Source organism: Arachis ipaensis, chromosome B3, assembly GCF_059453495.1.
Source record: "Arachis ipaensis isolate K30076 ecotype BB chromosome B3, ASM5945349v1, whole genome shotgun sequence".
Lineage (NCBI taxonomy): Eukaryota > Viridiplantae > Streptophyta > Magnoliopsida > Fabales > Fabaceae > Arachis > Arachis ipaensis.
In genome coordinates this window covers 73111573-73127779 of record NC_142438.1, presented here as the reverse complement: position 1 = coordinate 73127779, position 16207 = coordinate 73111573, and the positions used below count along the sequence as shown (strand labels likewise).

At 39.7% G+C, this 16207-nt stretch overlaps 1 protein-coding gene across 1 annotated transcript; it reads left to right on the top strand.

Annotated features, from left to right (window-relative positions):
* Nucleotides 1-12346: 12346 nt before the first annotated feature.
* On the top strand, nt 12347-14433 carry LOC148571123 (uncharacterized). The gene is made up of 2 exons (XM_088507215.1): nt 12347-12379; nt 13303-14433. Exons 1-2 carry the CDS (start codon nt 12347-12349, stop codon nt 14431-14433), a joined length of 1164 nt encoding a protein of 387 aa, XP_088363341.1.
* Nucleotides 14434-16207: the final 1774 nt, after the last annotated feature.

The window sequence follows — 16207 nt, the reverse complement described above, 5'->3', positions numbered from 1 at the left end:
AACAGTTATCACAGAGTTAAGGCTAAGATTAGAACTCAACAACCTTGAATCTGGGAAGTGGATGCCTCTTTAGTCTATGGAGTGCTTGGCCCTTCAAGAGATAGTTTCTGATGCTTTAATTCCTTCAGTTCATGCCCTTGTTCTTCTTGTTCTCTAAGCAGTTTGCAGAGCATGCTGTTTTGATTTTGCTGTTCTTCCTTCAGTTGATTAACAGCTTCTTGCAACTTGGTGACAGATGCTTCTAGGCGCTCCCAATATTCAATTTGAGGGATTTCTGGAAGGAGCTCCTCTGCTTTTCTCTTGATGGGGTCGTCCTGCACTTGTTGTCCTTCCATAGACTTTTTGGTGATTGGTTGCTCAACTGAGATATACTTATCTACTCCTATCTTTATCCCAGCATCTTTACATAATAGCTAAACTAAGCTTGGATAGGCCAATTTGGCATCTTTGGAGTTCTTGTTTGCAATTTTGTAAAGCTCACAAGCAATCAGCTGATGAACTTTCACTTCTTTTTCCAGCATAATGCAATGAATCATCACTGCCCTTCTGATGGTGACTTCAGAGCGGTTGCTAGTGGGCAGTATAGAGCGCCCAATGAAGTCCAGCCAGCCTCTGGCAACTGGTTTGAGATCTCCTCTCTTGAGTTGGTTCGGGGCACCCTTTGTGTTGGTTGTCCACTTGGCTCCAGGGAGGCATATGTCCTCTAGGATTTTGTCCAATCCCAGGTTTGATCTCATCATTCTCCTATTAAAGGAGTATGGGTCATCTTGCAGTTGAGGCAACTTGAAGATCTCCCTTATTTTGTCAGGGTGGGTGTGAACAATCTTCCCTCTTACCAGAGTTCTATAGTCATAGAATACGGTTCCAGCTATTCTCTGCTTGTCCGTCTGCCATAGATTAGCATAGAATTCCTGAACCATGTTTCTTCCCACCTTTGTTTCAGGATTAGCTAGGACTTCCCAGCTCCTGTTTCGAATTTGCTCTTGGATCTCCGGATATTCATCTTCTTTTAGATCGAATTTAACTTCCGGGATCACTGACCTTAGACTCATTATTTTGTAAAAATGGTCTGAATGTTCTTTGGTTATGAACTTCCCTTGATTCCAAAGTGGTTTTGGAATATTCTCCTTCTTGCCTCTTGAGTCGGTTTGTTTTCCCTTGGGAGCCATGATCTTAGTGGGTATTGGCATAGTGATCACGGATAAACACACCAAACTTAGAGGTTTGCTTGTCCTCAAGCAAAAGAAAAGAAAGAAAAGGGAAAGAGGGAGAGCCAAGCGCAATTTGTGGAGGAGAGGGGGAGGCCGAATTAGGATTTAAAGGGGACAGGGAGGGTGGGTTCGAAAATTTTGAAGGAGATATGATAGAAGATATGATTTGTAAAAGATAAGTATGATAGGAAAAAGATATGATTTAAAATTGAAAAGATATGAAAGATATTTGGAAAAGATAAATCTGAATTTTGAAAAAGATGATGTGAGGATTTGAAAAAGATATTGATGATTTGAAAAGATTTTAGAGTGAAAAGAGATAGATTTGTTTTGAAAAGGATTTGAAAATAATTTGAAGAGGATTAAGAAAAAGGGCTTATGAATTAAGATACATTTGATATTTTTTTGAAAAAAAAAAGGATTTGAAAAATTAGGATTTGTAACATGTTTGTGCAAGAAATCATGAATTGAAACATAAAAAATGGAAAAAATTTGAATTGAAAATGAAATTGCCTACTCCCCACAATCCTGGCGTTAAACGCCCAACTGCTGCATGTTTTGGGCGTTTAACGCCCAGTTGCTGCTTGTTTTGGGCGTTTAACGCCCAGCTGTTGCTTCTAGCTGGCGTTAAACGCCAGAAACCCCTTTGTTACTGGGCGTTTTTCTAAACGCCCAGGATGCTGTCAATCTGGCGTTAAACGCCCAGAAGCTACTTCTTTCTGGCGTTTAACGCCCAGATGGCTATCTTTACTGGCGTTAAACGCCCAGTAGATGCTCCTTTTGGGCGTTTAACGCCCAGTTGTGCCTCTTACTGGCGTTTTCTTGCCAGTGAGCTCTTTTTCTCTGTTTTGTGTGCTGAATCCTTCTGTAACCATGTGAACCTATGCAATTGACTCTTTACCTTATTAACATTGAACTTATATGCTTTAAAAATAAATAAATAAATAAAATGAAGAATAGGGCAAAATAACAGAAAAAGTTTTGCTAATGGCTGGGTTGCCTCCCAGCAAGCGCTTCTTTATTATCTTTAGCTGGACTTTGCTGAGCTTTTAATCTAGCCTCAGCCTTGAGCACTCTTGCTCAACATTTCCTTCAAGATAGTGCTTGATTCTCTGTCCATTGACAATGAACTTCTTATCAGAATCAATGTCTTGAAACTCCACATAACCATATGGTGATACACTTTGTAATCACATATGGTCCCCTCCACCGGGATTTCAGTTTCCTAGGGAACAGCCTGAGCCTAGAGTTAAACAACAGAACCTTTTGTCCTGGTTCAAAGACTCTAGATGACAGCTTTCTGTCATGCCACCTTTTTTATTTCTCTTTATAAAGCTTGGCATTTTCGAAAGCAGTTAGTCTGAATTCCTCTAGCTCATTCAGCTGGAGCAATCTTTTTTCTCCGGCTAATTTGGCATCAAAGTTTAGGAATCTGGTTGCCCAGTAGGCCTTATGTTCCAGTTCCACGGGCAGATGACAAGCCTTACCATACACAAGTTGGTATGGAGAGGTCCCTATAGGGGTCTTGAATGTTGTTCTATAAGCCCACAGAGCATCATCCAAGCTTCTTGCCCAATCCTTTCTACGGGTACTTACAGTCCGTTCCAGGATTCTTTTTAGTTCTCTGTTAGAAACTTCAGCTTGTCCATTTGTCTGTGGATGATATGGAGTCGCCACCTTGTGGCGAATCCCATACCGAAACCTGGCAGAGTAAAGCTGTTTGTTGCAGAAGTGAGTGCCCCTATCACTGATTAGTACTCTAGGGATACCAAACCTGCTGAAGATATGTTTTTGGAGGAACTTCAGCACTGTTTTAGTATCATTGGTGGGTGTGGCAATGGCCTCTACCCATTTTGATACATAGTCAACTGCCACCAGAATATAAGTGTTTGAGTATGATGGTGGAAAAGGTCCCATGAAGTCAATTCCCCATACATCAAACAACTCAATCTCCAAGATTCCCTGTTGAGGCATGGCGTAACCATGAGGCAGATTACCAGCTCTTTGGCAACTTTCACAGTTACGTACAAACTCTTGGGAATCCCTATAGAGTGTAGGCTAGTAGAAGCCACATTGGAGGACCTTGGTGGCTGTTCGCTCACCTCCGAAATGGCCTCCATATTGTGATCCATGGTAATGCCAAAAGATCCTCTGTGCTTCTTCTCTAGGCACACACTTAGGGATTATTCCATCTGCACATCTCTTAAAGAGATAGGGTTCCTCCAACAAGTAGTACTTTGCATCAGTAATTAATTTTTTCTTTTGTTGCCTGCTGTACTCCTTGGGTATGAACCTTGCAGCTTTATAGTTTGCAATATCTGCAAACCATGGAGTTTCCTGGATGGCAAACAAATGCTCATCCGGAAAGGTCTCAGAGATCTCAATAGAGGGGGGAAACTCCCCTTCTACTGGTTCTATCCGGGACAGATGATCAGCCACTTGGTTCTCTGTCTCTTTTTTGTCCCTTATTTCTATATCAATCTCTTGCAGAAGCAACACCCATCTTATGAGCCTGGGTTTTGAATCCTGCTTTGTGAGTAGATATTTAAGAGGAGCATGGTCAGTGTACACAATCACTTTTGATCCTACTAAATATGATCTAAACTTGTCAATGGCATAAACCACTGCAAGCAATTCTTTTTCTGTGGTTGTGTAATTTTTCTGGGCATCATTTAAAATACGGCTAGCATAATAAATGACATGCAGAAGCTTGTCATGCCTCTGCCCCAGTACTGCACCAATGGCATGGTCACTGGCATCACACATTTGTTCAAATGGTAATGTCCAGTCTGGTGCAGAAATAACTGGTGCTGTGACCAACTTAGCTTTCAGAGTCTCAAACGCCTGCAGACACTCTGTGTCAAACACAAATGGCGTGTCAGCAGCTAGCAGATTGCTCAGGGGTTTTGCAATTTTTGAAAAATCCTTTATAAACCTCCTATAGAATCCTGCATACCCCAGAAAGCTTCTGATTGCCTTAACATTAGCAGGTGGTGGTAATTTTTCAATTACTTCCACTTTAGCTTGATCCACCTCTATCCCCTTGTTTGAAATTTTATGCCCAAGGACAATTCCTTCAGTCACCATAAAGTGACATTTTTCCCAGTTTAAAACTAGGTTGGTCTCTTGGCATCTTTTCAGAACAAGTGCTAAATGGTCAAGGCAGGAGCTGAATGAGTCTCCAAATACTGAAAAGTCATCCATGAAGACTTCCAGAAATTTCTCTACCATATCAGAGAAGATAGAGAGCATGCTCCTCTGAAAGGTTGCAGGTGCATTACACAGACCAAAAGGTATTCTCCTGTAAGCAAATACTCCAGAAGGACATGTGAATGCTGTCTTCTCTTGGTCCTGAGGATCTACTGCAATTTGGTTGTAACCTGAATAGCCATCCAAAAAGCAGTAATATTCATGACCTGCTAGTCTCTCTAGCATCTAGTCTATGAATGGTAAAGGAAAATGATCCTTTCTGGTGGCTGTGTTGAGCCTTCTATAGTCAATACACATGCGCCACCCTGTAACTGTTCTTGTAGGAACTAGTTCATTTTTTTCATTATGAACCACTGTCATACCTCCCTTTTTGGAACTAGTCAATACACATGCGTCATATCTGTATCTCTCCCAAGCATCATAAAGAGATTTATTATCTCCTTGTTTAAAGCCTTGGATGTCCAGCCTTAGCTGTGTCATCCGTTTTTGAGGGAAGTATTGATTCAGGAATTTTTCTGACAGCTGTTTCCATGTCCTTATGCTAGCTTTAAGTTGGTTGTTTAACCACCTCTTAGCTTAGTCTTTTACAGCAAATGGAAACATTAATAATCTGTAGACATCCTGATCTACTTCCTTATCATGTACTGTGTCAGCAATCTGTAAAAACTGTGCCAGAAACTCTGTAGGTTCTTCCTGAGGAAGACCGGAATATTGGCAACTTTGCTGCACCATAATAATGAGCTGAGGAATCAACTCAAAGCTACTGACTCCAATGGAGGGTATACAGATACTACTTCCATATGAAGCAGTAGTGGGGTTGGCATATGACCCCAGAGTCCTTCTGGACTGTTCAATTCCACTTAGATCCATGATGGAGAAAAGGGAATTGATATGAATAGCGAATAGAATATATTTTTATTTTATTTTTTTTGTAAAAAAGGAACGAATAAATAATAAAAGAAAAGAGAATAAAATAGTTTGAAATTAAATATAGAATTCAAAAATTAAGAACAAAAAATTTAAGACTAAAATAATTACTTAATTAAGAAGATTTGAAAAATTTTGGATATGATTTTTGATAAAGATTTGAATTTTGAAATTTTAAAACTAAGATAAGATAAAATAAAAAATTTTAAAATAAAATCTGAATTTTTAAAAGGAAAATTCGAAAAATCAATTAAAATAAAGGAAAAAGATATTTTTGAATTCAATGAGGAAAGAGAAAAACAATAAAAAGACACAAAACTTAAAATTTTTAGATCTAATGCTCCTTATTTTCGAAAATTTTGGAGGGAAACACCAAGGAACACCAAACTTAAAAATTTTAAGATCAAAACACAAGGAAGACTCAAGAACACTTTGAAGACTCACAAGAACAACAAGAACATGAAGATAGAACACCAAACTTAAAATTTTTAGAAAACCAAAACAAAATTTTCGAAAACTAAAGAAAAATCAACAAGAAAACACCAAACTTAAAGTTTGGCACAAGATTTATTCAAAGAAAAATTAATTTTGAAAAAGTTTTTTAAAAAGAAGATAGCCAATTACCAAGAACATAAGCATCACGCTCTAGCCAATTGAGCTATAAATTTAAAGTGTTTTAACAAGGTATTTAATAAAAAATTTTTTTAAATACTAATAATTTGAAAATACATAAGAAAAACAAGAAAAATCACAAAACAAGAAAAACTAAAGATCAAACAAGGAAAATAAACAAGAACAACTTGAAGATTAAGAAAGAACAATGAACACAATTTCGAAAATTTAAAAGAAAATAAAAACATGCAATTGACACCAAACTTAAAATATGAAACTAAACTCACAAAAAAACTCAATTATTAGTTTATAAAAATTTTTCGAAAAATTTAAAAAGAGAAAATAAGGATTAAAAAGAAAATTTCAACCAAAAACAATAATATAAGACTCTAAACCAAAAAGAAAAATTTTTTCTAATCTAAGCAACAAAATAAACCGTTAGTTGTCCAAACTCGAACAATCCCCGGCAACAACGCTAAAAACTTGGTGCACGAATTGTGAATCACACTTTTTACAACTTGTACCACTAACCAGCAAGTGCACTGGGTCGTCCAAGTAAAACCTTACGTGAGTAAGGGTCGATCCCACGGAGATTGTTGGTTTGAAGCAATCTATGGTTATCTTGTAAATCTTAGTTAGGAAATCAATTATAATTATCTGTATGAATTGCGAAGAATAAAAGAGCATGGATTAAATACTTGTTCTGCAGTAATGGAGAATATGTTGGAGTTTTGGAGATGCTTTATCTTCTTAATCTCTGCTTTCTCCCTATCTTCTCCATCACGCACGCAAGGTTCCTCCTATGGCAAGCTGTGTGTTGGTGGATCACCGTTGTCAATGGCTACCATCCGTCCTCTCAGTGAAAAAGGTCTAGGTGCGCTGTCACCGCACGGCTAATCATCTGTCGGTTCCCACTCATGCTGGAATAGGATCCATTGATCCTTTTGCGTCTGTCACTACGCCCAGCCCTTGTGAGTTTGAAGCTCGTCACAGTCATTCAATCCCTGAATCCTACTCAGAATACCACAGACAAGGTTTAGACTTTCCGGATTCTCAAGAATGCTGCCAATGGATTCTAGCTTATACCACGAAGATTCTGATTAAGGAATCCAAGAGATATTCATTCAATCGAAGGTAGAACAGAGGTGGTTGTCAGGCACACATTCATAGGTTGAGGATGATGATGAGTGTCACGAATTATCACATCCATCATATTGAAGTGCGAATAAACATCTTAGATAGAAACAAGCGTGTTTGAATAGAAAACAGAAATAGTTGCATTAATTCATCGAAACATAGCAGAGCTCCTCACCCCCAACAATGGAGTTTATAGACTCATACTGTCAAGTACAAAGTTCAGATCTAAAAATGTCATGAGATGCGAAATAGACCTCTAAAAGTTGTTTAAATAATAAACTAGTAACCTAGGTTTACAGAAAATGAATAAACTATGATAGATGGTACAGAAATCCACTTCTGGGGCCCACTTGGTGTGTGCTGGGGCTGAGACTTAAGCTTCTCACATGCCTAGGCTGTTTCTGGAGTTAAACGCCAGGTTGTAACCTGTTTCTGGCGTTTGACGCCAGACTGCAACATGGAACTGGCGTTGAACGCCAGTTTACGTCATCTATCCTTGAGCAAAGTATGGACTATTATATATTGCTGGAAGGCCCTGGATGTCTACTTTCTAACGCAATTGAGAGCGCACAATTTGGACTGCTGTAGCTCCAGAAAATATATTCTGAGTGCAGGGAGGTCAGAATCCAACAGCATCAGCAGTCCTTTTTCAGCCAAAATCAGATTTTTGCTCAGCTCTCTCAATTTCAGCCAGAAAATACCTGAAATTATAGAAAAACACACAAACTCATAGTAAAGTCCAGAAATATGAATTTTGCTTAGAAACTAATGAAAATATACTAAAAACCAATTAAAACATACTAAAAACTACATGAAATTAACCCGCAAAAAGCGTATAAAATATCCGCTCATCACCCTTTATTTCCATTCGATGCCGTGATTCGTGTGTTAAGTAGTTTCAGATCTTTTAAGGCAGGAATGACTTAAAGGATGGAAAGGAAACATACAAAAATGGAAGGAAAGCACAAAACAGAGTTTTTGAAGAAGCTGGCCGCCACGTGATCGCATGCGCGACGTGGCCGCATGCCAGCGCGAAAAGGTATTGACACGGCCGCATGACTAACGCGACCGCCCGCCTCGATTGAAACACATATAACGTGGCCGCATGACTGACGCGACCGCGTGACAAGGAAAACTCCGAATGACGCGACCGCGTGACCCACGCGGACGCGTGACAGAGGCCACGCACCAGAAATTGCAGAAAATGCTCATAGCGAATTCTGAAGCCCTTTTTGGCCCAAATCTAAGTTCAGAAGGCATAGTCCAGAGGTTATGAAGTGGGGGAATGCATCCATTCAAAGAGAATCTCCAATTAGTTAGTTTTCCATGATTTAGATTTAGTTTTGAGAGGGAGATTCTCTCCTCTCTCTTTGGGATTAGGATTTAGATTTAGGATTTTATGCGCTTTCAGGATTATCTCTTTTTATCAGGTTCAATATTCCTTTTTATTATGTTCTCAATTTAATTATGAATTCTTCTATGTTACAGATTACTCTTTGAATTAATGTTATTTGAGGTATTTCAGTTTATTATTGCTTTCTTTTATTTACATTATTGTTATTCCCATCTAAAGACATTTTTATTCCAGTAGATTTACTTTTCTCCTTTTGGTCTTGGTTAAGAAATCAGTAACTCAGGAGTTATCAAACTCAAGCATGATTGATAATTGTTATCTTTGCTAATTGAACTGAACTTCTATAATCCCAATCTTTCCTTAGGGATTAACTAGGATTCGAAGATCAAACTAATTAGTCACTTGACCTTTCTTTACTTTAAGTAAAGACTAATTGAGTGAAATTAAGATTCAATTTTCATCATCATTGATAAGGATAACTAGGATAGGACTTCTAATTTCTCATACCTTGCCAAAAGTGTGTTTTACAGTTATTTATTTAAATTACAGTCTTTTACTTATTTTAAATCGCAATTTAAATTACTTGTTCCTTATCTTCAAAACCCAGATTTACAATCTCCATAACCAATAATAAGAACATACTTCCTTGCAGTTCCTTGAGAAGACGACCTGAGGTTTGAATACTTCGGTTATCAATTTATTTAGGGATTTGTTACTTGTGACAACCAAAACATTTGTATGAAAGGACTTTTGTTGGTTTAGAAACTATACTTGCAACGAGGATTTATCTGCAAATTTCTAGACCACGCAAAAGTTCTCTCATCAAAATGGCGTCGTTGCCAGGGAATTGCAATCGTGTGCCTTATTATTGGTTATTGTAAATATTTTTCTTTTACGTGTTTATTTGTTTCTATTTTCTTCTTTTATCTTCATTAGCTACTGTGAATTCTCACCCCTCTCGCTTTGAGTTTGGTTCTAATATTGTTGAAAGGAATGAAAGTTATAACAGGAATATGCATCAAGGTCAGAGCAATCAAAGATGGATGGAGCCAAGAGGATCTGATCAACCCTTTTGGCAGCAACACCCTCCAAGATATCATGGACAAAGACCATTCTACAATGCATACCAAGGCAATGGACATGGTGGACAACCTCGTAGTTACCAACAAGCCCCACCCTATGCTTATAGGCCATCCTCTCAACACAACCTTGAACCACCACACTCACAAGCTCCTTTTTACCATTCGCCACCATATAATCCTCATTTACCCCGATTCCAATCCAATTACTCCCAAACACCACCACTTTCCAATGTACCACGTCCAAATCCATCACCCTGAGAATCATAAGTTTGCCTCAAAGGAACAGTAGATCAACTTCAAACAACCCTTCATCAACTAGAGCAAGCAATAAGTCAATTATCTTCTAGACGTTCGAACATTTAAGGGCCTCCCAGAGCCCCATGTGGGCAATCTAATGAAAGGCGTAGCATGAAGGAGATATTAGAAACTCCAGTGGACAAGACAGAGCATGACTTCGTACTAGAACAAGCAGAGGAAGCTATCATTATACAAGAAGAAGAGTTGGTTGAAGACTTAGGAGACACTGAACTTCCATGGGAACCCAGAGTTGTGGAGAATTCTATCAAGGCTGTTACAATTGATGCTAAAGAGGATAGTGTACAACCCCCAAAGCAAGTCTCTTATGAAGAACTAGATGGAATAACCCAAGAAGCAAATTCTCTTGATGATGATAGTCACAAGTCCAGTTCTTCTAGTAATGAACTTGCATCCGTGAGTGAATTCTCTGAGATCGAAGAATCTTCCCCAAGCGAGTACGAAGATGATACAGAGGTAGATTTTTCCCAACCTCTCATTTATGACTTGAGTGACAAGGAAGACATAGAAGGCTTTGATCAGGACATGGATACATTTGAAGAATCTTGCAAAGAAGTGAAAAATTTCACAGAAGAGCACAAGGGAGTAAAACTCACAGAACCACTGGAACCACCTATCCCAAGGCCATTACCACCCAATACAAGCTTCAAGTGGGTACAATCCTTAACCTTTAGCTTTATTTTTCCACTTGAATATGGTTTGCTTGAAACAGATGGCCAGCTTAGAGCTCTCTGCAGCTTTAAGAGTAAACGGGAAATGGCTCGTACTCAGAGCTGGTGCACAAGGTTCAATAAGGTTCCACGCTTCGACTCGAAGTGTACGGATTGGCATCATGATCTATCAAATGGATCTTGGAAAACGTTTGGTTATTCTGGTGAGAATCTAATTTCTAAACCCCCCGGATGGAAAAATATAGATCAAGATGAAGGCAGATTTAAAAGCCAAGTTTGGGATCCTGGAATCTATTCTGACACTCGTCACCCCGGGAGCCTGAGAATCTATTTGAAGCTGCTCAGAAGCTTTACATGCCTAGTTTGGGACCCCGGAGGCTATTGGCATTCCAAGCGTTGGTGGAGATTTCTGGATGAATTTAAGCACAAGCCACCATAACAGGAAGCTCATCCAATGTCCAACTTAAGGACTTTAACTAAAAGTGCTAGGTGGGAGACAACCCACCATGGTATGATCGTTCCTTTTTTCAATTTTAATTTTATTCCGTTTTGTTTATTTTTGAGTTTTATTTTATTTTACTTCCTTGAACCTGGAATCATGCATAACATTCATATTAGCATTGCATTATGCATTTTGCACAAAAAAAAGGGGTGTGCGACGCGACCGCATCATTCATGCGATCGCGTCAAGTTGCGAAAAACACTTCCCACGCAACCGCGTCATTCACGCGGCTGCGTGATCTGGAGGTCGGCGTAAACATCCAACGACCAGAAAGTTAGGCTGGAATCGTGCGGCCATTGTGCGTTTTGCACAAAATGCCCACGCGACAGCGTGAGCGATGCGATCGTGTCGCATGGATTGCACAACACCCCAAAAGGAGACAGAGAGTTGCGCTGAAATGATGCTGGAATCATGCGTTTAGCACAATTTCCAGTGACGCGATTGCATGCCCCAGGCGATCGGGTCATTCGCTCCCCAATCCATTCCACGCGATCACGTGTCCCATGCGATCGCGTCAACCACCATTTCAGCCCAAACACGCGACCGCGTGCCCCACGCGATCGCGTGGATTCAAATTTATAACCCCCCAGTCACGCGAACCCTACCATTCGTGCCCCCCCAAACCCTTCTCCTTCCTCTCTTCTTCTCCAACCACCCAACCACCACCCAGCCACCATCACCGACCGCCGCCACCCCGCCGACCACCCAGACCCCGTCGCCACGCCACCCCCCTTCCTCCTTCCCCTTCTTTCTTCTTCTTCCTTCTCCTTCCTCCCTCCACCGCTACTGCCCCCCTCCGCGATCACCACCCCACCGCGTCGCCGTCACCGCCGCGCCCCCATCCGCCACCCAAACCCCCCTTCCCTTCCTTCCCTCTCTCTCCCCCCACCCCCATTGCCCTTCCCGAAGCCCCTGCCTCCAAACAGCAACCGCCGCCGCCGTCGCCACCCTCCTCCGCCGCGCCCGACGCCACCGCCATTGTCCCCCAGCCACCTCTCTGCCCCACTCTCCTTAATTTGCCTACCAGGTTCTGCCGAACGCCACCCTTCTATCCATTCGTAGTTAATTCATATTTTTCTGTTTATGTTCATATTTAGGCTAGTTAGTTATGCATATTATAGTGGATTTTTGGTTGTTAGGTAGCCTAGGATGTGGTTAGTGGATTTAGGCCTATTTAATTGCGCTGTTCGTGTTTCTTGTTTTATAATTTTCGCAATTCTGCTGTTGCTATATGTTAATAATGTTCATATGCTGTTCTTCAAGTTCATTCTTGTTCATACTCTTTAATTGCAATCTGTTTTCATTCATATGAACTATTCTGATTGATGTTTATTTTCCGGGATAATCCAATTTCAGCCGTAATGCTGCCCAAATTTTTATAAACTATTTTTGACTTTCATTCATGTTTTGGTTTTGGCTATTTAAACTCTGCTTTACTTTACTTTTACCAAACCAATTCATGAATGCCAGGGCAAGCTTTCTTATTCTTTTTGATTTCCTGGTTCTTAATCTGCATTTTTGATGTTTAGATTCCAATTTTTGCTATTTCTATATCTATCTGAATCATCATCAACTTAATTTCCTTGTTTGGATATGAGTTACCTGTAGCTTCTATTTGTGAATGCTTGTTACTTGGAATATGATCATTATGCCACTTACTTTACCCACTTTTTACTAACTCACTAATTTTAACTTCCTAAACTATTTTTTGTTTCTAACCAAACCTAACCTTTCAAAACATTTCTTCTGGTTTTTCACTTTCTTTTAACATTCTAATCAAGGCATGATGATACTTTTTCTAATTAACTTGAACTGAAGTACATTTTGGATTGTGACATTTTTCTTCTCAGTATTCTAACTCTTATACAATCCTTAATGCAAATTTGCTTAACTCAATCTTCTCTTCTACTGCTCCTTTGCCACTTTGTGTTTCTTTTGATTATTTGCCTATTTGTTTTCCTGTTTTTTTTTATATCCTGGTTTTCTGTCTTTCAGGATGTCTGCCAGCCAAAGAAAAGGAAAAGCAAAGGCTACTACTGGCAAACATAAAAGAGGAGAATCTGCTATGTCCATCATGGATATCATGCACGATGACTCCTGGCGGGAGAAAAATTTTACCCCGCGGGAGAAAGCCGACCAGCTACTCCCTGCTACTGATCCAGTAAAGTTTGCAAATCGATACTATGAGCTGAAGTATCCGGCGTTTGCAACCTCCAGGAACCTGTACCTGGAGAGGACTCTGAAGATCCCAGAAGAACTCCAGTAATACACCTCTGATCAGATCAAACAAAGAGGCTGGTTCTTCCTAGAAAGAAACCTGACTGAGGTCAATGCATCTTGGGTAAGGGAATTCTACTGCAATTACTTCAAGACTTCTCTAAATGCATTGAACCTAAGAGTGAAGCAGATTCTGGTCACTGAAGAGGCCATAGAGGATGTTCTAAAACTTCTGCCTAAATCTGATCAGCTGGATGGTTATCAAAAAGTTGAGGAGGATATGCGCTTCATGAAGTTTGATTGGGATGTAGTCAAGGCCAGGATAGCCCTTGACCCGACCGTTCCATGGATCATGGGTCAGAACACCACCATGCCAAAGGGAATCAAGCGGATTTACTTAAATGATGAGGCTCAGCTATGGCACCAGATCCTGAGCAATTATGTCATGCCGAGTACCCATGAGACAAAGGTCCCTGGCACTATGATCAACCTCCTATGGTGTGTGATGGAGGGTAAGGACCTGTACCTGCCACGCTTTATCCGGTACTATATGACCAGGGTCCACGTCCGAGACACTCTTCCCTTTCCTTATCTGATTACACAGCTAGGCCGTCGAGCTGACGTGCCTTGGGAGGATGCTGATGAGAAGCCACTTGCTGCAGAATGCAAGAAGATTATCCCTCACAACAGGAACTTTCTGGCTTTGGGCTACAGACCTCCATTCCTCACTGCTACTGCTGAGACAGCCACACCATCTGCCGGCCCCTCTTCTTCCACAGCTACCCCTGCTACGACCACTGCACCTCCACCTACCTCAGAGCCCATCTGTCACCTAGTGCACCGCCTATTTCGACGGCTTGACCAGATGGAGCGTCGCAACAAGCGACGCTATGAGCACCTGAAGCTGATGATACGATCTGGCGACATCCGCTTCGAGCCTGACACACCATCCGAGGCATCTGAGGAGGAGGCGGATGATCACGAGGCAGAGACCCATCCACAGAGTGAAGTTGCACAGGCAGGCACAAAGCAGGCCGCATCACATCAGGAGGCTCCGCCTCAGATTCAGGCTGTAGACCCAGAGATCCCTATCCAGTCAGCACCTCCTCTGCAGCAGGCAGATCTTCAGACCACCACCACAGAAACTCCAGCTACCCACCCTTCCAGTGATGACACCCCTTCACACCCTGCTTGAGTGAGCATCAGGAACGATGCTTCATTTTAAGTGTGGGGAGGTGGCCATCTCTGGCGTATTCTTTTGGTGACCACTACAGACTCTTTCATTTTATTTTGCTATTTTTATGTATTTTTCTCTTTATTTTTATTTTTATTCTCCCAGTACTTATACATTGCTATTTTCATGTATTTATACTCTATTTTCTGCATTTCGCATTTTCAGTTCATTTTTAGCCATTTAGTTTAGTAGCAATTCTAACTTATTAGTTATAGAAATTGTGGATTAATTAGTATAGTTTACCCTTTTTAGCATAAGATAGCTTAGTTTAATTTGAAAATATAAAAAGGAAGTAAACTAGAGACTTGAACATAATAGAAACAACCCACACCTTGTATATATAGCATTATATGTTAGTTAGTTAACAACATTTCATCAAGGAGAAACACAAACTTTAAAGCCATTCAAAATAAATTTTACATTGAGAATAATTGGAACTTTTAATTTTACTTGCATGACATACATAATTGATATATGATTTCTGAGTTAGAGAACATACAGCCTGTGAGTTTTGAGCTTAATTGTATGGTTACATTCAAACCATAATTTTTATTCCTGTGTGTTCCGCCCTTCTTTTTTTTCTGATGTTCTTTACTTTGTTTTAATCTATATGTCCGATTATAGAATAGAAATACATACCAAGAGAGTGATTGAGGCCATTGTTTAATTTTAGCTCACTTATCCCAAATTAGCCTACCCTTTACATCACCCTTGTTAGCCCCCTTGAGCCTTTAAATCCCCTCTTATTCTATAAGCCACAATACTAGCCTTAAGCAGAAAAACAAAATAAAAATTCCAAGTTAGATCCTTGGTTAGCTTAAGATAGAAAATGTGTAATTGTTTAAGTGTGGGAAACCTATTGGGAACATGGATGATAAAAACAAAAGGTAGAAAAGTTGAAAGGAATAAAATTATTCAAATAAAAATTTTGGAAAGCATGCTCATGTAAAATCAAATAATTGAATTACCATGTGCAATAAAAAAATGTTATTTTTCAGTATTTGAATAAAGGGGATACAAAAGGATTCCCCAAATGCAAAATAAATGCACATGGGACAAAAGTCAAAGTATGAGCATGTAACATCAAAAGTGGGAAAAAGTGGGAACATAGGTAAAGAAGTTTTGCTTTACAAAGTATGTATGTTAGGTGAAATCTTAGACTAATCAAGGATTCGCTTAATTAGCTCACTTAGCCTTATACATATACCCTTACCTTTACCTTGGCCCCATTACAACCTTAATTAAAGACCTCATGACTTTTGTATGCCTATATTCTATAATTGTTGATTGGTTAGATGAAGAACAAAGTTATAGAATGGAAGGATAAAAAGAAGAATAGAGTGATTAACCCAATAAACACTGAGTGACTAGAGAGTAAACACAAAATTCAGTGAGGGTTCAATAGCTCATTAACATATATCTCTGCTTGAATTATTAATTGTCTTGCAAGTTTATAAAATGCTTTTCTCTCCCATCTCAACTATAAAAGTGCTTTATCATTATCTAAGGTTTGGCTATATATATATATGACTCCTTGAGAATGTGAATTAATTCAACTACATGTAAGCTTTATATACAAGTGAATAAAAATTAAGAATTGCGTGATTCATGTAGGTAGTTGCATTTAGAGTAGATAGCATTGCATGAGATTCCACCACTTTAACCTTAACTTACTCTTTATCTTGGACTTAGCATGAGGACATGCTATTTTTTAAGTGTGGGGAGGTTGATAAAC